This window comes from Primulina eburnea, chromosome 17, assembly GCF_022965805.1.
Source record: "Primulina eburnea isolate SZY01 chromosome 17, ASM2296580v1, whole genome shotgun sequence".
Classification (NCBI taxonomy): Eukaryota; Viridiplantae; Streptophyta; class Magnoliopsida; order Lamiales; family Gesneriaceae; genus Primulina; species Primulina eburnea.
In genome coordinates this window covers 4,591,259-4,614,823 of record NC_133117.1, presented here as the reverse complement: position 1 = coordinate 4,614,823, position 23,565 = coordinate 4,591,259, and the positions used below count along the sequence as shown (strand labels likewise).

The following is a 23,565-nucleotide window of genomic DNA, read 5'->3' as shown; positions in this document are numbered from 1 at the left end:
CCAACAGTCAGGCACGTGGAACGTACTCAGGTCGTATTCATATGCTTGAACACAAGTCAAGCCTTTTCCACTGTAAATCGGGCATTTGATTTGCACCTCTCCCGCGCAAGCATGCGCAAGACAGAGCTATTGACCAATCATTTTTACAATTTCACAAAGTACAACTCAATGTAAGCTCACTTATACCATTTTTATTTTCTCATGTTCCCTAGTTTCAATTCATACAAACGATGAAAAACTCGTTTACATGCACAACCCAATATATATTATATATATATACAATCCAACAAAATTAATGTTAATCGACAAAATTAATGTAAATCCGTTTATAATGTATTTCTACATATACACATATATATACATATACATATATATATACATATACATATATATACATATACATATATATATATATATATATATATATATATATATATATTTATATATATATATATATATTAAGTGTAGGCAAATGATATTTTTTTGTCATGTATGTCTGCCTATTTGTGATTTTGATCTATAATATTATTAAATTTTAGTGTTACTCATATATATTCTATTATTTTGAAAATTTCAATCTTCGTATCCAAAATAAACCAATTTTCCCCCATATATATCACCATATTAGAAAAAAGAAACTAGCATAACAAAAACTCAGGAATAAATTTTATTTTAAAAAATTTACTCTAAGTTCTTATATATATATACATATTATATCAGTTTTGATAGGATGCACGCCTACCGTGAACACTTATGTGAGCATCGATGAGATGCCACTCACTTATTGGATGCGCAATTTTTCTATATTTCTTCACATCCAATGGATGAGTGACACATCATCCGTACTCACATAGGTGTTTACGGTGGTATGCAGGGGGCGGATCTAGGATTTCGACACTGGGGGGGGGGGGGGGGGCGCTTACAAAAGACAAACAAAAATTTAGAAGGGAAAAGACAAAAATTCTACGGGTTATATTGAACAAAACATCAACCGTACGTTTCTTAACAAAAGTATTTCTAACTAAAAGGAATTCGACGTTCCTTAAAGTTTTCAAAATCTTCAGTGATAGTATCAATACAAATATTTTTAGCAATTTCTCTTTCAATAAATGTCGATGTTGGTTCAATAAATCATCACATGCCTTTTCTTCAATACGATGGGGTGATGATACATTATCTTTTCCAATATGGCATTGGAAAGAACATTTTTTTCCACTTCGAATCTTCTTCCAATTATCAAATACATCAACTGTAAATGCAGTTTGCTTCGGACATCCAGATGGCTTGTTAAAGATAAAGCATGGAAAGCAGAAAGCTTTATCTTTTGCTAGGGAATACTCTAACCAAGGAAAAAGCTCATACCAGGACGATTGACACTTGCGAGGATGAAGATTGTTTTTGTTTAGTGGGTATTCTGAAAGTATTGGCTGAAATGCTTTCAGATTTAGATAAGCTCGACGAATTTCCTCTTGCTCATTGGGAGAGTATTCCCATATTTGTCGACGCAATCCTGGATCACGCTCTAACAAGTTAAGATCAACCCCGATATTTTCAACCTTTCTAAACTTTTGAGACTCAACCTCAGGTGGAAGATTATCATCCGAGGCCATGGACTGAGCTGTAGAGTTGGGTGAATCTAATTGATTTGGTATCTTCCTCTTAAAGAATTTATCAATTGTACCAGATTTTCCCATTTATGAAAAAAAAACTACACCTGAAACAATAAATAAAATCTGATCGTTTAAATCAACTAACATCATAACACAATAAAATCTCATAAATCAAACATGAATTCAATAATCCATAAGTTCAAGAGGATGTAGAATTACCTGCTTTCTGAAAATAAGTATTAGTACTGTCAATTATTTCCAGCAATAATTACCAAAAACGCATCTGAATCCAGTTGTTAGCTGACCCGGGACGGCGGCTCGCCGAAGAAGACGCCGGAGCTTTGCCGGTGACTGGAAATAGTGAGGAAATCAATCTGGAAACAGGTGGAACAAATTACAAACTAATTAATTACAGCAATAAAACAAAGAGCAAAATATTAAAAGATGGAACAAACTAATTAATTACAGCAATATAGCCCACGAAGAACCAGATGGAAGATCACATCGACGAGCAAATCTACGAGATAAATACGAAACAATGTCAGTACAAAATAAAAAAAATCGATACTCCGAAAAAATTGATAAGAGTATAACAACTACCTGATATGGACGAAATCGGTATATGTAGAAAAATAGCGACGGTAAAGCATGATACCGTCGCTATATAGCGACAGTGGTGAGAAGCCCGTCGCAATATAGCGACGGTTTTGACAAGAACCGTCGCCGATCTGGATCGGCGACGGGTTTTGCAAACCCGTCGCTATATTGCGACGGGTCTAACCTAACCGTCGCTATATCGTTATATACTAAATTTTTTTTTTATTTTTTGGGGGGGTCGTGGCCCTCGTTCGCCCTACACTAAATCCGCCCCTGGTGGTATGTGTACAGCATATCAAAATATATATATACACACACAAAACAAATGCCGTAGCACTATGAATGCCTGAAATTGATGTGGTCCAAAAATTATTCCAGCCCCCATAAATGAACAGATACATAAAATCTTTATGGGTATCTAACAAGAAGCCGTAGTCTAGGAACAGTCCCATCGTTGATTTTAACACAAAATCTAGTGTAAAGATTTACATTTTTAGTACATCATGTGTGAATTTTCTATTTACTCCCCAAAAAAAGTGGTAAATTATTATGACAGTGGATCTACGCTGAGATTAATACTTTGGGTAGTCTTATCGATTCTTTTGGCTTAGAGAGAACACAATTACTAATGATCCGTACGTGGCGCTTGAATCGTTTTACGACTTAAAATATTTGAGTTGAACGATTACTACTAACTATAACTTTTAGTTTTTTCATCCTATACATGATTGATAAAATATAATTGTTCATTTATAAAAGAGCAAAAATTATTTTGACCATTGGTTCATTGACAAATTCGTACATAAAATATTGTGAATAAATTAATTAGTATATGATCTAACTAAAAAGTCAATTTTACTATTAAAATAAATTACTTTTAAGTCCAATTATTTTTATTAAATTCAGCTAGATATATATTTTATTTGTTAAGATTATTCATTGGTTAAAATATTTTTAATAAATAATTATCATATTTTTTGTATAAAACTGTTATAATTATTGAATAATAAAAATATATGTTCAATTATAATAAAAGTAAAAATTATAAATGTATAATATAATGATTTTTTATATAAATAAATCGTATAAATGATTAAAATATATTTTAAAATATTTTAAAAATATTATAAAAATATTTTTATTCATTAAACTCTGATAATTTTTTGACAATTATATCATTTTTTCGATATGATACTAATATTACACTAATATGTTGTTGATGTGTAGCTGACATCTGTTACTTGTCGTGACACATCAGTATTCTCGATGAAAAATAATTAAAATAAAAAAAAAGAAAAATTATATAATAAAAATTGAAATTCGATAACAGGGAAAAAAAATCCCCTCGATCGAAAACACAATAAATTAATTATTCACACTCTCCCCGGCCAGCTAACAAATTAGATACATATATACTTTGATCCACCAACCGACAAAATATATCAAGCCGTTCTGATGATGAAATATTAACCAATAAAAGCGACACCATCATTAATTCGATAAATTTTAATGAAACATTATTGCTTTTTAATATATAAATATTATCGAAAAAAGTTATTAAATTTATTTAATCTTGGCAGCTACGAGTTCCTCCAATGAATGATATATCATATATTATTTTATCCTCTCTTTTTTTCAATGTTCTAAAAGAAGCGTAAGTGTATTTAAACTTGAAGCTGACAAAAACATCCAACTTCAAAGACAAGCAGAAAAAACAGTCAAAATGTAATTTGATCGAATTAAGCATAATAACGCGTTTAATTAAGCGTGCTTAAGCACAATTAATTGCATATGTTTATTATTTAATTTTTTTATTTTGAAGGTATGTCTTTTTATTTTAAAATAATAAATTAGGTTTATAATTTAGATGTTTATTTTTTAATTTTAATTATGATGAAGTGTGTCTGACAATGATTTGACTAATATTCAATAATTTTTAATGTCGTCTAGTTGCAAAAACAAATAAAGATTGTAATTTTGAGATTTTTATATTTTATAAATATGAGAATTAATGTTTCGGAATTAAATTTACCATATTTATGTATTATTTTAACTATTATTGGTTTGAGATAATTACAATTACACTAAAGATAAAAAATATTTTTCACGCATAAGCACGTACTAATCTCGCTTAAGCTTGAAAAACTTGAAGCTCGACATCTACGGTTCGGAACGCTTTTTAAAACCTTGCTTTTTATGCATGAAATATAAGGAACATCTAATTGGGATTTGTCGCCATTTTATATCTCTGTGTCCCTTTTTTTAAATCAACATCATCATGATTATTATGACCTAGAACTCCTCTTTTTGCCCGATAATGGGTTTTTTCAGTGTAAAAAAGGATGACAGATATAGTGACGGTGGTAAAAACTATTGCTAACGAAATTAGTTTCGTTTTAACGATAGGTTTGTCCATCTCAAACATGTTTATATATATATATATATATCCTACCCATAACAAATTATATATATATATATATATATATATATATATATATATATATATATATATATAATTTGTTATACGGGTCAATCCTACCCATATTCACAATAAAAAGTAATATTCTTAACATAAAAACTAATACTTTTTCATGGATTATCCAAATAAGAGATCATTCTCACAAATACGAACTGTGAGACCATCTCACATAAATTTTTACCATATAGTTAATATGACACTAGATCATGTTAAAGATAGCACTCAAACCTAAAAAGGATTTAAAGTACAAAAGAATCTAAAATTGTTGCATTATAACCAAAGTTTGTCCCTATTAGCTAGAGAATCAAAATCTTATATGGTACAATTTGCAGAATTGATTAATTATCTTTTTCTTTTTCCGATTGAGTGACAATTGATTTATTCGGTACATTTAAACCATTATTCAAAATTCAACAATTATTTCTATTCCCATAAAAAAATAGAACAAAAGTGAAATGATTTATTGCCATAAATGTATTATAAAAATAGACCAATATTCTAGATAGAATATCAATTAATTATTGTACAAATTGCTAGTCCTCTTGATACAATAACTTGATCAGTATAATTATCCAAGAATCAAATGGAATTAAAAATTCTTTGTCCCGGTGACAATATCATTCTCGGATCAAACTTTGTTTTCATTTCACGAAAAGAATCCCATTTGGAGCCGAAATGCTTAACCCAATCTTCCTTGGATTTGTAATGTGGAAGATACTGCTTAATCTTCCTCCCACTCTTTTCACAAAATTCAAGTATCTCATTGTTTAGTTTTTCATAATTCTCCACTTCATCAGGCATACTTGAATGAAGTAACCCTAGGGTGTAGAAAATTTCCTCGTCCGGTATAACGGCAGACGTCCGGTCATCCCATCTGAAGGAAAAATAAAACGTATCGACATAAATTTTATTTCAGCCATCTAATAAACCAGAATTAGGTGTACGTTAGGGCAATAACGTTCATGACTTCTCTTATACTTTTATCATTTCTTCTATCAGAGTGCTGATATTACATCAGATATTATAAAAAGAGTATTGATCTTTGCTTGTATACCGAACAAGTAAGTTATTACACAAGAGCCTTAATTTGACTGATCAGAGGACTAAATCAAATTTAATCAGGCTAACAGGGATTGTAAAATTTACTATTTATCCTATAGAAAATGTTATATCAATTTATGGAATAGAAATTATTAATTATATTTGTAAGAGCTAGAAAAATATTTTACTTGATTCTGTTAAAAGGGTAGAAAAGGATGGGTCCTGAGATGGTGTGGTTGTGTTTCCTAATGATTTGGGCAAAGACAGCATCATTGAAATCCGAAATGGCTGACTTGGGAACAAACAGATTCAGCCATGGATGAACTTCCGAGTTGTGGTTGTCTCCGATCGCGACTCTCTTTAGAAAATCGATCACCGGCACATCTTTCTTGAACATGAAATCCGGAACAAATTCCAAATCTTTTGCCATAGTTTCGAGTTCCTGAGAGTTGATGAAAAACAACCACCACACCAAGAAAAAAAAATTTGTTAGCTGCATGCATGTTGACAAAATAGTACTCCGGTCCCGAAAAATGTACGGACATTCGAATTCGTGACATTAACTATGATACCATTTGTGACATTAAACCCATATATCCAAATAATAATGTCAACAGACAACAGGAACATATGTTAATCTTCACACATTAAATTCTTACAAATTATTATACATACTAGACAGAAAAAATAGTGTTCGTGTGTGTGTATAAGTGTATAAATGTTTTGAATGTATACCTCATCAATGGTGTCTGCGGTAAGATCATTGTAATATTTGACGATTTCGACGGAGTAGAGGAGACCTTGGTTGCTCTTCAATAAAGACCTGATTTTGGATTGATGAAAGGAAGAGTAAAAGGAAGATCTCCAGTTATTTGGAGGGCTATTGTCTGTAATAAGAGAACCTTCCACATAGTTCGGACCATTACTATCCGAGGAGATTAGATGTTCTTGATCTCTTGTGAATTTTGAGAAATCGTTGTAAATCAATCTCACCCATTTGGCCTAACACACACAAAAAAAAACATATCAGAAAATTCCGTCGTTTCATGCATGCATGTATCGATTAGTGTTAATATTTCGGGACGAGAAATTTAATTGATGTATAGGAATATGTTTGAGTCCATGAATCAAGAAGATCCAATGACTTTTTATGTGCTTACCCTTGATGGTGCTTTATGTAGGAGAATTCTTGCTCTGGTAATGATGCCAAATTGTCCTAGACCACCTAGTACAGCAAAAAATAACTCAGAATTCATGTCCTTAGAGCAAGTTATGAAGTCTCCTGTGCCTGAATCAAATACATGAAAAAGAAAGAACATTAGTTACTTAGCAAGGGGGGGGGGCGGGGGGATATAAAATCTTATATATCAATTATATCGAACTTTTTAAGAAAAGTATGCATAATATTTCTTTTTTTTTTTAGTTTACGTAAAATTGCAATTTTAGTATATAACCTGACATATATGGCCTTTAGTTTCGTAGTTTGTCAATTTCTAGTTTTAATTAAGTAACTTTAATTTTGTTTTTTTTTTTGTTTTTTTTTTTTTGGGTCAAAAGCAACTAACTCATTCGAATATTATTTATTTGACATTAATTCTCTTCTACATAGCTCATATAATGAGAATAAACTCATATTACATTGATCAAAGTAAATCTAAACAAAAACAAAAGAGAAAAATAAAACAAAACGAAATTCAATATTTCAAAATAAGAGAAAAAAGCTTGTCATTTCTTTTTATTTTTTCTTATATAGATTTTAGTGTGTGTATAATATAGGCTTTATATTCTTGTTATATGAGTATGTATTAGAGTATCGGTTCAAATAAGCTATATTTGATAGATCGAGTGAATTCGGTGTGAAAAAATGACCTAACTAAACAAAAATCCGAGTTGGTGAATGAAAACCAAATGTTAACAAATTAAAAGATCAAAACTAAAAACAGACCAATTTATGAGACTAAAATTATAATTCTTCGTTTAATTTATAATATGATTATAGAGACGATTATATTTCAATTCATATTAAACGTGCATGCAAAAATAAAAATAAAAATAAATCACATGCATACAAAAAAAAAAATCCATCACGAAAGATTCTTCCATTCACATGATAAATCACTCAATTCAGACTGACTCCAAACTCATCAGTCCAAAAACGAAATACCTTTTGTGACTTTGTACCTAACACATGCAAAAATATTCCTAGACAACTTTAATCCATAGAATCTCTTTTTTTTAAAAAAAAATGCAAATCGGTCGTTTATTTCTGCATATGTAATATTTAGCAAGTCATGCACGTACAAAATTAATTTTAAAAACATTCATAATTTTCTTAAAATATAACTTTTTTAAAAATATATTAAATCTTCTTCATCGTCACTTTCCTAGATCCGAGGGGTAACTCTCCCTAGTACTGTTGTCAATGTTGGCCCACTGAACATTCTTATAAACCAAAGTAAAAGTGAAGAAAGCAACCATTCAAAGTGTATATATCATGAGAAAAATATGCCACCCACTTATTATATACATACATTTACATATAATGATTACGATGTTTCACGTGAAAAATGACTAAAATCGAAAAAATCTATGAACTTTGAATTGAGTCAATGAAACTATATAACATAGATAAAAAATAGAAAAAATTATCCATTGGAAAGTTATAACTTGTTATATCACATTTTTTATGGACCGACTATCATGTATTTATTGATCTATAGATACAATGTATCACGCATATCGTTACTGTTTCCTATTATATGAAAAAAATTAACCTACCCCATTAAAAATATATAATACAAAAAGACATTAAAATAAAATAAATTTTACCTGTAATAACATCAAGTTCATGCACATTGCTGATCTGAGGACCATGTAAGAAAGATTGCCCACTGATTCCTCCATTCGACAGTGTTCCTCCTACGGTCAAGTACAGATAATCTGTCCAAGAAACCGGCGCCAGCCCGTGTTCTAACGTCGCCTCCAAGACATCAATCCACCTTTGCTCACCCCCGACGTCTGCGAAAAACCCTAATGCGGGGTTCCAGGAGACCCTAACCCCGACCCCGACACCGGCCCCATTTCCAGCCAGGGAAGTCATTTCCACCACCACTCCGTCCGCCGCCATCGGTTGCCCTCTCACAGAGTGGCCGCACCCTCTCGCGGCGACGGAGAAGGGAGTCGAGAGGTTGTTCGATAGCTTGACGAGACTGATTATCTCATCGATGGTGGAAGGGTAGAAGACTGCGGATGGGGTTTCTCGGACAAGGTTCCCGTAGTCAGCAGAGGCTTTCGAGGTGGATTCGGGGTCTGTTCGGAGATGCCCGGCGATATCTTTTCGCAGGATTTCATCTGGGAGTGCTGTAGCACATGGAATAATGATGAAAAACATGAAGATGAAATACGAAGGGAGTATCGGAGAAGGGTTAGCTGCAGCCATTTTCGAGAAGCTGTGAATGGAGAGATGGAGGTTGATTTTACAGGGGAATTGTGTGGAAATGGAGAGGCTATTTGTAGAGGAAAAACAAAGGGTTGCATGGAAGAAGCTGGGGAGGTGAATCCTGGGGCCTGGGGTTAAAAATCTTGGACATGTGATGCATGAATTCATATCAAAGATACGAAAGGACAAGACTTTAAGATGCCTTTTTTTTTTTTGCCTCTGTTCTAAACCATGATGACATTCCCATGACATCAAATTTAATTGTTTTTATGTAGTTGAATTATATAGATGTACGAGCAAACACAATAATTAATATATATATATATATATATATATATATATATATATATATATATATATATTTAAAAAAAAAACCTATGATAGGGAGAGACTATTATTGTAAAACGGTCTAAATATGACATTTGATATTCATTAGAAAAATAAGTAAACATACATTAGAGTCAAGTCAAGATACAAATAGAGGATTGATCGATCTATTGGGCACTCACTATCAGCATTTACGTGCGCACAACTGAGATGACATTTACGTATTGGATTTACACTTTCATCACATCTAATAGATAGACTTTACCTCAACGGTCCTCATATGAGTGCCCATATTGGGTGTCCAAAAAAGATCAATTCTTAATACACACATATATATAGTGGATATATAGATATAAAATATAATCAATGATGTAAATTTTTTTTATAATGTTACTTTATGTCTTATATAGTTTATTGTAGATTTTCATATATCATGATCATTAATATATGTACAAGCTAGGGTGACTAAAATTTTCGTTTATCCATATTTGTGATGCATCATTCCTTCTGAAGAATCGCAAAATTCGTGGTTTTGAATTTTTAGTCCTATAAATGGTTCAAATTTTGAATTAATCTGATTAATTTGTCTTTTTTTTTCGCTTTTAATCCATTTCATTTGTGTACTTCGCTGACTTGACGTCAACTTTGCCGACATAGATGATGGAAAAATCCAACCTTTAGAACTAATATAAAATTTTGATGGTTTATATGTTAAATGTCACGTATTAATTGGACTAAGTTCTTGAAAGTTGTATATATAGATTTGGATAATCTCTTCTTGAGTTAGATTTCGAGATAAAGTACAAGCCCATAATATTAATATGGTATCAGAGTCAGGTTAACCGTAATTTTTTTTTATTATCCTTATAGGCCATTTGTCAGTGTCTTGTAAACTTCACACTATAGTTATTCATTCATGAGCATGAGAAAGGAGTGTGTAAGATGTTCAAAATCGGATGGATTAAGTTCTGGTGAATTGTATATATGAACCTGAACAATCTTCCCGCTTAAACTAACTTTTGTGATGGAATTGACTCATATCCATAATCTTAATATCATCATATCCAAATTAAAGAAAAACCAAATCAACTTACGAAAGGGATTTTGTAAATTTTCCAATCATTCTAATTCCACCTCTCTATATTTGAATAATATTTCAAGATGCCGTACAACTTTCATAATTAGAAAAAATTAGCTATAAGGCTGCCAAGATATTTCTTTCTTAGGGGAAAAAAAAACTTTTCAAAAATGAAATCATGCAAAGTTTTTGTTTGCGAGAAAAGATGTATCAAATCCAACATGAAATGATTGCGTAGGCGAATATACATAATGGTTGAGATTCGATTCGCAAGTGTTGTACGTGCACTAACAATCGGGACCAAGGCTAGATTTCAAAGCCACCCACAGAATTCCTAGTTCTTGTGGGCATGGTGATTTTGAAAGGTTAAAATATTATTGAATGTTTATAAATATCAAACTTGGAAAATTAAAACAATATTTATTCTTCTTGGGATAATTTTTGGTACATCAAATGTATATTGTTATAAATCACATTACACAAAATTGAGAAAAATTAATTTATATAAATTTGCTCGGGAGCTAAGTAACATCACAACCAACGAGTCAACGACATAACAAATACTCTCTCGGTTTAAATGGCGGGAAATTATAATTTTGGTTGTGTAACTTGACTATTTTTCATCTATAGCCTTGTGAGTTTTCGAGTCGCAGTTTTAGTGTGATTCAGTGTTTATTTTCACTATTGTCAGCAATTTCAAGCATCACGTCAGCATTCTGATAAAAAAATGATAATAAATACCAACTTACAAAACGCAAATTAAACTTGAAAAGTTAAAGATTAAAACTTGAAAGTGATCAAGTTACACTACTGAAGAGTCAATTATATAAACAAATTTCATATTCGATTTACTGCATCAATAGTGAAAATTATTATTTTTGACATAAAAATAATATTTTTCGTAAGCCTGATCGGATCAGAGATCTGTCTTACATAAATGATCATTGAGACGGTTTCACATGAATTTTATGTTTGAAGTTACCTAACTTGCAGGTATTAAAAATATATATTAAGTCCAGATATTTTTTTTTTGTGAAAAGATTGAGTGCAGAATTTTTAATATCATAACATTTATCATATATAATTTTTTAATTTATCAAAAGTTTTCGTCGGTGGTCATATGTCTTAAAATGCACAATATTCCAAACCCACGTTTAAATCGCTTCCAAATATGGATAATTATTACTCCACAGTCCTGTAGTCCACTATGGTCTATGAGCCCATGAACTCAAGGAATGCCTTGAATGCGTGCTTTTAATGAAAATGATATTTAGTGGTGTAATAAATCAAGTCAGGTCGAAAAGATTTTATGTATATTCGAAATGATAGAACTTGAGTCCATGTTAAATAAATATATTTCAAGCTTTCATTTTCAAGTAACTTGTGAACGTGTTAGAATATTTCGTGCCGACCTCGAACTTGAGTCTTGATTTGAACCAAATTCGAGCAAGAATATTATGATTTAGAGTTTCAAATTAGACTCAAGCTCGAAAATATATAATTCGAACCAAATTTGAACATTAAAATTTCCTTCATATTCGATTCGATTATACCCTTAGCCGTTATCCATAACACGAATGATGTGATCCGGGTAAATCGGGTGAGCAAATTCGGGGCAATCTACCAGATTATGATATAAGTGTTGTGTGTTAGGAAAGTGAGCAAGGGAATGCAATTTGTGATGAAGTTATTCTTCTGTCAAATGACCTCAACCGTGACTTGCAAACAAGAAGATGAACTCGTGAATGGGCCGGAGAGTGTCCGGCATAACCACTCCGATGCTTAAGTCAGCAGATGAAGATGAAATGTAAAATGGCTGTATATGTGATGATATATGTGAGTGCTAGAGTTCAAAATTCCAGAATCCGTAAATGAAATGTATAACTGTTATTTATAGGAGGAAATCTCATGATTACCTAGTTTTCAGTGTCCACCTGCTAAGCATGGTAAGGTGGCGGCCCATACACTGTTTCTGATTACTTCCTTGACACACCAAACCCATGTAGTTCTGACAGTAATGATTGTAAAGCATGAGGTAGTTCATACTGATATACTCGAGTGTGGTGCGTTTCTCGAGGTAGTCCGGGTAAAAGTTCTCGGGAGCTTGCACGAGAGCTCGGGCTCCTGATTGCCCGGGTAGAACATATCCCGTATAATCTCATGCCCGGCTGCTGAAGAAATTAGTCTGCATATTGACTCTGATTTGGACTATCCATTTAGTTTTCCGGGTCATTCACGACCTGAGCTCTTATGAGGGTATCTACTAACAAACTTCTTAGGTGGGAAAACATTTCTGATTGCAAAATCTGTTTCGCATTTGAGAATTATAATGGTGATGATGGCAATAACTAAAGAATCAATGAAACAAATCAATTGAGATTTGACGTATCAATTGAGTCATGTATGAAGGGTAATATTCAGACAAAAGAAGTGGAAACATGCCCATATTTTCTTTCTTTCTTTCCCGATTGTCGTAAGATTACGCTTTTGTATGTGTTCGAAGGGACAACGTGCAGATCTCAAAAGTCAAATTCTAACCATTATTGCCTTGTCCATCTTTCCCCACGAGAATACGTGGTACATTTTATTTGTACCTTTCTCACATGTTTTGTAAGTTTTTTAATTGCTTAATAGCTATTTATATAACTTTTTCGGGTTATAACTTAAATAGGCATATATTACGACAAGCGTGGGACTAGACCAAGATCTCTTCGTAACGTGAATAGTAGTATACTAAAACTTAACTAGATTTTCCTAAGCATATAAGCTTGATGTCGTCCAATCAAAGATAAAAAAAAAAAAATTTAAATGAAACGTTCAACTCAAATCTTTGATGATTTGACTCAAAGATCACACGGACAAGAGATTGGTTGTACTTTGCAAGCTTACGTTGTTGAGATGTGTACCATCTCCAATAACTACAAGGAGAAGGATGCAGTGTTTCACGTTATTTTTCTTCATGTAGGGCCGTACGATCGATTCAGGGATAAATTTAGACAAGCCAGAGGAGCAGTTCTTTGGGGGTAAAATTATTTTAAATTTTGAAGATAGAGAAAATTACGTTTCGTATTTTGGTTTTATTATAATGAATTTTTCATTTTTACTCATTTAACTTGTATGTGTGTTTTATTTTTGGTTTTTTTTTTGAACCGAGTTCATCATGTTTTTCGATCAAAAAATGACAATAATAATACAAGTTATAAGCCTAAAATTGGGAAGAAAAAAATACAAGTTACATGACTAAAAATGAAAATTCACCGTAACATGACCAAAAAAAAGCATAAATGTTAAAAGATTAAAAATGAAAATTCACTGTTAACAAGACTAAAAATAGAAAACAAATACAGATTAAAGGATCGAAACTGAATTTTTTTAAAAAAAAAATAATACGATTTCTGGGATAAAATATAATAAATAAAAAAACTTTATGGAAAGTGTTGAAAATTTGATTAATAAAAAATACTTATGAGGATATTAGTATACATTTATAATATAAATGGAAAATTATGAAACTTCCATTTTCCATTTTTTGTCTTGTTGTCTGTAATTTACAATCTTAGTTTATTTTTTAGTTATTTTTCATCTTAATACTAACATGATATCTGAAAATGCTGGCGTGCCACCGAAAATTACTGATATAGTGACAAACATTGCTGACTTGTATGATGTTCTATGTTGATCTTTTAGTTTTGATTATTACAAACAATAACTTGTTGTGTTAGATCAAACTACTGTTTGCTCCGTATTTTAGGCACTCAAACACTTCAGTAGAATCCGTTCAACTGATCTCGCAATGTTAAGCTACGCGTTCGTCTCCTGCATATTAATCTATGGCAAACTACTCAACTGGTCACTGTATCCAATAATATCTATAAACAAACACATCTTATAAGGATCCTTTACCTACTTTTTAGAAACATTGATTGATTGATTGATCGATTGATCATACCCAACAAACATGATATTAGAATATTAGAAGTTTTCCACAAAATTCAATCAACAGAGCTAGTTATTTTATGCTGTCAGTGATCGTTTTTTTTTTTAATCATATTTGGTATATGCATATCTGCTCATTAAATGAAAGGCACCAGAAAGCAAGAAAGGGCGACATCAACAATGTTTTTGCATTAATGCTCATTTAATGATTTACATTCGAACATTGAACAGAAAAATACAAAAGATAATATTAGTAGAGAATGCCAAGAAGAGCATATCAGATAGACGATTCAAGCATGCATTCTTAAAAAGGCTTACGAACACTTATCACTTTGATACTTACTCACTGCTCATCAGCTATCGTTCCAAATAATATTATTCAAATCATTAAGGATCTTCAAGGGTTTCTGTCAAACTATTGGATTGTTTCTTGCCAAGATCATTTGAGAAGTTTCTCGACAGTTTGAGTCGAAGGATTAATAATCTTATATCTATATTCGTTGTTAGAATATGTGTGTCTCAACTGTTGTCCTAAATTTGAAGCGGGTTGTTATAAGTTTTGTAAAATCAAAATCTTAATTGTGTTATTTCCTTACAATATTTAGTTATCTTGTTTAAATTGTCTTATTTAGTATAAATTAGTTATAAAATTCATCGGACCGTTTCACACAATTTGTAATCGTACCGTTTTTTAAGAAGTTGAAAAAATCTGATCTTGATATTTAACACCATCAAGACCGATCACACTATTTGACAGGGTTTAATAGAAAATTTTAAACTTGTTTATCCACATCTCTCTAAATTCTAACTCGGTCATAATATTATGTTAAATTTCGATTGAAAAATGACTAAAATTGAAGAAGAAAATACAAATAAGAAGAATTAAGTTAATTCAAAGATAATATAACCATAACAAAAAAAAACGTATAAGTTACATAACTAATAATATAATTTTCCTAAATATAAAATTTTAAACTTTGATTCTTAATGGAAATATTAGTATTTTTTTCTCATTTTATTTTTAAAATTAAGATAGTCCCAATTAAATCATTTTCAGTCCTCTCGAAAATAAATTGTTGGTCAATTTGAAATTCTAGATGATTGGACTTCATGATAATTTCATAAATTACTCTCTCACGTGAGAAGCCCTTGATATGACATATGAAAACTGACTAACTAAAGAATCTCAACGAAAACAATTTAGCATAGGTGCAATATCTATACGAATAGGACTAACTAGCCGATGCTAGATATGATACAGTCGTATAAAATCTTTTGAGAAAGACCAAGATCATACATATTAATAAATAAGTATGTATTTTGTGAGACGGTCTCACGAATTTTTATCTGTGAGACTGTCAATTTTAATGATATTCATAATAAAAAGTAATACTCTTAACATAAAAGTAATATTTTTTTATGGATGACCCAAATAAGATATTTGTCTCACAAAATACGACCCGTGAGACCCTCTCACACAAGCTTTTTCCTTAATAAATTCGGTTTTCGACAAAAATAAAATGCGATTTAAAGAAATGACTATATATTTGTATGATTTTAATCACATGCATGTTTCTTATAAGCTCAATCATACATATATATTGTCATAAATGATAAAAAAAACAATTTAACCAGTCGATGTATACGAATCTTGGGGAAGTTGGTGAAAAATCCCCAATCAAAACATTTCTTTGGGTTCACTCCATACCCACAAAATTGTGGTACTATGTCATACAAAATGTGGTACACTTCATGTGGAAATGTGGTATTAAAAAAGTACCAAGAGACTGAACACAAAAAAAAATCGATGGCTGGGGACTGAATGCCAATTTCCCGACGAATCTTCGACAAAGATAATATAAGATATCACAGTAAAGTTTAGAAAAAAAAAAATTAGCAAGATTTTTGTGGGAAAAGTCCATATATTAGGTGGTAGCTAGTGAAGATTAATTCAGTTAAATATTTTAAAATTTAAGGTTTCATATGTGAAGGAAGTGTCGCATGATTCCCTTCAATATTTCAAGGATTTTGACCTTGTACATCGTATGCTCCAATAGAGCTAAGACAAGGGTAGCCCACAAAAACTAGTGGTTGGTTAATCACCTTTCACATCAATTTGTTAATTAAAAATAGAGTCGTGTAAAATATATTATAATGGTAATTTTTTTGTTAAATATTTGAAAATGTAAAAAGAAAATGTTGTAAGAATCTTGAAATGAATTTGGGGTGGATTGGAAGGTGCACAAAAATTGGAAGGAGTGATTTAAATTTGAATTGATGTTCTTAGATAAAATACAAAAACTTGTGTGAGACGGTCTCACGGGTCGTATTTTGTGAGACATATCTCTTATTTGGGTCATCCATGAAAAAGTATTACTTTTATGCTAAGAGTATTACTTTTTATTGTGAATATCGACACGGTTGACCCGTCGGTCTCACAGATAAAGATCGTGAGACCGTCTCACAAGAGACATACTCTTGATAAATATATTTGAATTTATTGTTTACAATTAAACAATAGTTTAAATCTTAAATTCACGTCTTAATTATTTACATATCATTATGATTATTGAGTTAACTCAAAATTCATTCTAATTAACATAAAAGATTATCTAAACATACTTTAGATGAATTTTTTTTAAGTATGTAGTCTTAATTCTCCAAACAATAAAAATATATATTTAAAATTCATACATCCAAGCACAACTTTACTAATTTAAAGTTAATTTGATGATTGAAGTCATTTTTTAAATGGCGGATCTTTCGTAATATATTTGGATTAAATCGTTTGAAAAATCATTTGAAATTATGTAACGTAATCTTATATTATCTAATTCACGCAAATTAAATATTAAAAAATTATGAAACCTCCTACATACATAAAACTAAAATAATTTTAAAATCTATTTTTTGTCCAAAATCTTGTTGTGTATATTCCAAAATCATTATATCTATATGTGAAAAGCAATTAGATAATCATATCCCAAATCAATTTCACGTGCTAAGTTAGCAAATTATTGGCATTATAGACAAGAAATTATTATGTTTCAATGCATGCGTGCATAACATAGGAACAATTATTACTTTTGCCCTTTTATTATTGCACGAGGGGCTTACCTTGAGATGTCACACAAATATTTAAAAATCAACCCTTTTGAGACCAATAAAAATAAGAGAAAATCGCTTCTTCTGTTTTCGATCATGTATGTTTGTCTCTTTGCGATATTGTTCATCTTTGTTATAAAATTTCAGTTTTAGTCAAGGATATCCCAATTTTGGTAATTCTAGTATTTTTTTCATCGTGATTGTTGACGTGACAGTATACACATCAGCGTCACGTCAACATTGCATTCATATCACGTAGAAAAATTGAATAAAACTGTCAAAAAACAAATATACGAGACTAAAACTGAGATTTAACAACATAAATTATCAAAATCGCAAAAAAAAATATATATAAATGACCAACAAAACAATTTTCCCAAAAAATAATCTTTCATTTCTTGAGTTGGCAATGTATTTCTCTCCACGAACATAAAATGTTTTTTTTATTTATATTCCTATCTAAAAGTATATATAGACCAATTCGAAAGGAAAGACGAGACACTCCGTGAAGCAAATCAAATTGTACAAATAAAGTAATACGAATATTTCGAGTTATAAAATTTGACGATCATACATTTTCTTTGGTGTTTTACTTTTGGACACAATGATAATTCTATTTAGGCTTTATATGGACTTTGGTAGCCAGGTGGGGCTTTGTTGAAAACAGTTCTAAATGCAAATTAAAACCACAATATATACTATAAGGCCACACACACAAAATAATTAGAGCCGTCAAAATAAATTGAGTCCTCGGATCGGTACGCCCAGTCAAATAGGTCGGTTAGGTTGGAAATTTCTCATCTCTCCTAAATGAAAGATACTGGGTAGATCCGTCTCATCGATTCGTTTTGACCACTCTAATAATAATGGAACCGAAATTTCATTTTCGTTGCAATCAAAATCGAATTTTTTTTTTTTCCAGAATGTTCACAATTTCGTATTTGTTTCTCAGTTTTAAATTCATCATAACATCCCTCAATTCATTGATAATGCAATTGATTCTAATATTGGTATCTTAAGTAAGAACGATACAAGATAAGTAGATTACAACAGATACATATATTAATGTGAAGGAAAGAAAATCATTTAAAGCATAACCCTCATGAAAAAAGTAAGTTTATATGCTTTTCGGATGAGTATTTTGCACAAGACTAATTTAATATGAAACAAAATAAGTTTATATAGGGTCAATCTGTTGAACATAATTTGTCTAGTTTTGTTTATCTGACTAACTTGATTTATAGGCTGTGCGTTAAAACCTAGATTTTATCCAATGCATCAAAGGGTAACGTACAGTTGCATATTCTCACGTGATAAAAAAAAACAGTAAATTTATGTGAACCCATTTTGACCATTGGTATATATTTTTTAATATTTCTGATTTCAGATTGTGAAAAATGGATTTGTAATATGTCTTGTCGTAAAAAAAAATATTTTCCACACAAATAAAAAAAGAAGAAGTTTCATTAGCTAATCAGTTTGATTTCGGCTTCACCTAACGATCGATCATAATCGTACATCGGTTTGGGCCCAAAAGAAATGGGCTTTAGAAAATGGTCCAAATTCTAGGCCCATTAAAGATCATTTAGAGTATTCACATAAAACTCGTGTAAGACGTTATCACATATCAACAAATTTTCAATTTAACTTAATTCATGAAAAATTATTATTTTTTGTATTAAAAATAGTGCTTTTTTATTTATGTATGGATCGAGTTGACTCATTTCATGAAAATAAATCTGTAAAACCGGCAAACAAGATATTTACTCGTTTATTTAAGTATAATTCATCGATTCTTGTTTATCATTTAAGCAATAAAAACCACGTGGTGACACATGTATGTCTTTATAAGCAGTGACGGATCTAACACTGCTATTTTTTTTTTAAAAAAAAAATAGCACCATTTTTAAGGTGCGATCAGCTTCCGTGCATCCAAAAATTTTGGTAAAAAAACTATAGTAATTGCAATAAATTAGTGTATAAAGTGTATGCAACACCCATTGCATGAAAAGTTGTTCGCCACTTTTTTTTTTTTTAAAAAATAAGTATTGTAAAATGACATGTGTAAAACTGTTAAAACAAAATAAATTATTAATATTTTATTAGTGTACGCATATATTAATTTCTAAACTCTTGCTTGACGATAGATTCAGCTATAGTTCGAAAGATTATCCTATTCGAAATCTTCGGATCTATGTTTATTTTCATCTCCCCCAAGCATTCCAAATCTTTTTGGAAATTCTTGCTCCCATTGGACCATTTGTATCTATATGCATTAGGATCCGCATTCATGGAATTATCGGTTCGAGAAATCAAGATAAGATGATCAAACCATTTCTTCCGACTCTTTTTCAAATTCGATAAATGTTGATAACATATTTCAATATAGTTGTAATATGAACTTCTAGCAAATTAATATCGATCTATTTTATCAAATTTTTATTTAATAAAAGTTACCTTTGAAAGTACATTAATTTTTTTAAAGAAAACCTAAGGATCCAAAGTAATATTACTTTTATTTTAACTATGTATCATATTTACCCGTCTCACGAAAATAGATCTATAAAATCATTTCATAGTATATTTACTAATTTATTTAAGTATTATTCATCGATTCTCATTTATCATTTAAACAATAAAAAAAATCATGTGATGACACATGTATATCTTTATAAACAGGGACAAATCAACATTAGGCCCGTCATAGGTTAGAGAATGGAGTACACACATCGCAAGAAAAATTTGTTGGCGATTTATTATTTATTATTTTTAAAGAAATGTTGTAGAATGATGTGTGAAGTTGTTAACCAAAATAAATTATTAATGTTTTTATTAGTATATAAAATATCTTACACATATATTAATCTGTAAATTTTTTATGAATGTAATATGAATTTCAAACAAATTAATATCCATCTATTTTATCGATTTTATTTAATAAAATTTAATTTTGAAAGTACGCTTAAAATATAATAAACAATAATTTAAAAAATGAAAATTTTGAATTTAAATGAAACTGGTCGATAGATCTCAAGTGTTTCAAATAAACTTTGAATCCTTAGTTTTTTTAAAAAAAAAAAAAAATTGACCAATGTCATTTTGACAAATATTCTCATATCAATATTTTAGATTTGATTTATTACTTTAAGTTAAAACCCAATTTTTAAGGCACAAATTCATTGGATATATAATATAATGAGTGTTTTTTTTTTGCTATAAATAATTTATCACTTTAAAATTTAAGCTCACTCAAATTTATATTATATTATTAAGTTTGAAACCCTGTAACTAATTTTTGATATCATTGTATGCTTTTAATAATTATATATATTAACAAATTGTTAAAAATTTAATCCAAGTCATATGTAGCTTAACAAATAGAGTTTTTGTAATGTCCGAGATTTGAGTTTGATACTTTTGAATTGATATATATTATGAATAAGGTGATGGAAGAACATACGTTGGGAAACGACGTTGCCAAATTTGAGTTTATTGGTAAAGGGAGACCGCACCCGCGCCCTGTTTTTTTACCGTACCCGCGGTAGTTGGGCAGTAGGGTATGATATTAGTACAATAGAGACGCCGCACCCGCGGTACAAAAGTGAGCGCACCCGCGGTCGTCTATTTTGAAAATTTGGAAGAAAGGCCGTAGGCTCAGCGCACCCGCGGTGCAACGTGTTTTATGAAGAATAAGCCACTTGCCCCTTTTCATGCATGAAATGTTTATATATATATAAATCGGCCCTTTTCTTCTCAGAACAAGAAGAAAACGGATATCCAGGGAAAGCTTTGATTCTTGATACTGGAATTTGATTCGCGAGAAATCCGACTGTCTGATTTTGAATCCGACTTCGGTACTGTGTTCCTATCGACGTCGGCTACAACTGGACGTAAGTTGTGTTATGTTTTGATATGTTTTGAAATTATGATGTTGTTGGAATCGAATACACTTCATATATGATGTTCTTGACATGTTAGACATCGTAGAATCAAATACAGATTGAAAAACAGACTGATTATGGAATTGTTATGAATTTCAGAGTTGATTGGGTTGAGATATGATATCAGATTTGTATCCTTATTGATCATGAGTTGCAGGAATTGATATGTGTCGAGTTGTATTGCTGGGTATATTGAAATTGTGCAGTTATACCGTTGAAACAAAATGTGATTTAGTTCTGATTATATCCAGTACCGATTGATTGGGATATTGATATTGTATTCCTCGTTATTGTCATTGCCAGACTGAGTATTGATAGACTTTGCGTTCGAGACTTCGACAGATTCAGAAAGACAGAAAGAAAGGTATAAATTAATGTTGAGTTGAGATTGCACAACTCGAGTGAGGTTTGACTCGAGTTTCCCTAAATCACATACTTAGTGTATTGAAGTGATATTTGCAATTAATGATATTGATGTGTGTGGTCTATTGATTCATAGACAATGGATGGGTGACCCCCTGGGAAGTCCTTGTGTTGCACCCTTTTTTTTTTTTTTTGCCCGTATAGGCTTAGCTCAGTTGGTCAGCAGCAGTGAATCTTGGAGCAATGACCAGGGATCGAGTCTCGCAAGCGGTAGTGTGGGAGTTAAATTCCCTCCAATGAGGGGGAGCTCCTTGTGCACGGCGTAGCATAAGGTCTAGCTGTTGTTGGTTGGCTGAGTCACCATGATTTATCTCCTCTCACATTCCTGTCGGGCCGGGGATGAGAGGCGCCTAAGGTGGGCGATTTCACCTTTTGGAGCAATGTATTGAGTCATAGACTGATTCGTCTAGCTATCGGCTGATTCGCCTAGTAACTGTGTAACGCCCCATATTCGACGACTGTCCTCACTGTATCAAGACGGGTCTTTCCAGCGTGCTTATGTCCTCACTCACATGCACCCTGGGAAACTTCCCAGGAGGTCACCCATCCCAAAATTTCCCCAAGTCAAGCACGCTTAACTTTGGAGTTCTTATGTGATGAGCTACCGAAAAGAATATGCACCTTCGTGATATGAGTAGTACAAATCAAATCTTTTAAGCCCTCTTCAACTGTACAGTCCATTACATTGAACAGTCTCGGAATCCCTCTCCTTCCGGTGTAAGAACGGTTCATTCATGTTCCCTCCACCTAGAAGCCTGCCAGGAGCCGCTCATTGTCCGTGCAACTGATGGCACCGGCGATCACCCCCCGCCCTCTTCGACCCCGGGCCTCACATGCCCACCAGCTTCCGCTTGGTTCGTCCTCGAACCACACCGTACTCGGAGAGGTCGGCTCTGATACCACTTGTAACTCCCCAGATTCGACGACTGTCCTCACTGTATCAAGACGTGTCTTTCCAGCGTGCTTATGTCCTCACTCACACGCACCCTAGGAAGCTTCCCAGGAGGCCACCCATCCCAAAATTGCCCCAAGTCAAGCACGCTTAACTTTGGAGTTCTTATGTGATGAGCTACCGAAAAGAAGATGCACCTTCGTGATATGAGTAGTACCAATCAAATGTTTTAAGCCCTCTTCAACTGTACAGTCCATTACATGGAACAGTCTCGGAATCCTTCTCCTGCCGGTGTAAGAACGGCTCATTCATGTTCTCTCCACCTAGAAGCCTGCCAGGAGCCGCTCATTGTCCGTGCAACTGATGGCACCGGCGATCACCCCCGCCCTCTTCGGCCCTGGGCCTCACACACTGGCTGATTCGCCTAGTCATTAGCTGATTCGTCAATTATGTGGCCGATTCGCCCAGACACTGGATATATGAATTATATCGATGCCGTTTAGGAATGGAGTCATTCCTATCGACTGAGATTCGATATATTTGTCAATATCCAAACACCGGGATCCCTAGATTAGGAATGAGTCGAGTCTGAGTCTGAGTGTGATTCATTGTTTGATATTGATTTATGTTTCTGATTTGATACATGTTAGGAATATCTGTTATATGCTTTTATATTGTATATATGATTGCATGTATA

The 23,565-nt window shown here is 32.0% G+C and overlaps 1 protein-coding gene across 1 annotated transcript; it reads right to left on the bottom strand.

Annotated features, from left to right (window-relative positions):
* Positions 1 to 5,265: 5,265 nt before the first annotated feature.
* Positions 5,266 to 9,190, bottom strand: LOC140818739 (cytokinin dehydrogenase 3-like). Its single transcript, XM_073178789.1, has 5 exons — positions 8,557 to 9,190; positions 6,888 to 7,015; positions 6,463 to 6,729; positions 5,916 to 6,169; positions 5,266 to 5,560 (listed from the first exon to the last, which is right to left on the bottom strand). Exons 1-5 carry the CDS (start codon positions 9,164 to 9,166, stop codon positions 5,266 to 5,268), a joined length of 1,554 nt encoding a protein of 517 aa, XP_073034890.1. The 5' UTR covers positions 9,167 to 9,190.
* Positions 9,191 to 23,565: the final 14,375 nt, after the last annotated feature.

Excerpts from the sequence above, each read along its gene's own strand:
- LOC140818739 (XM_073178789.1), bottom strand. The coding sequence starts at position 9,166 with ATGGCTGCAGCTAACCCTTCTCCGATACTCCCTTCGTATTTCATCTTC. Across the intron at positions 6,730-6,887 it reads TACATAAAGCACCATCAAGG|GCCAAATGGGTGAGATTGAT; the intron begins GTAAGCACATAA and ends TGTGTGTGTTAG. Across the intron at positions 6,170-6,462 it reads CCGCAGACACCATTGATGAG|GAACTCGAAACTATGGCAAA; the intron begins GTATACATTCAA and ends ATCAACTCTCAG.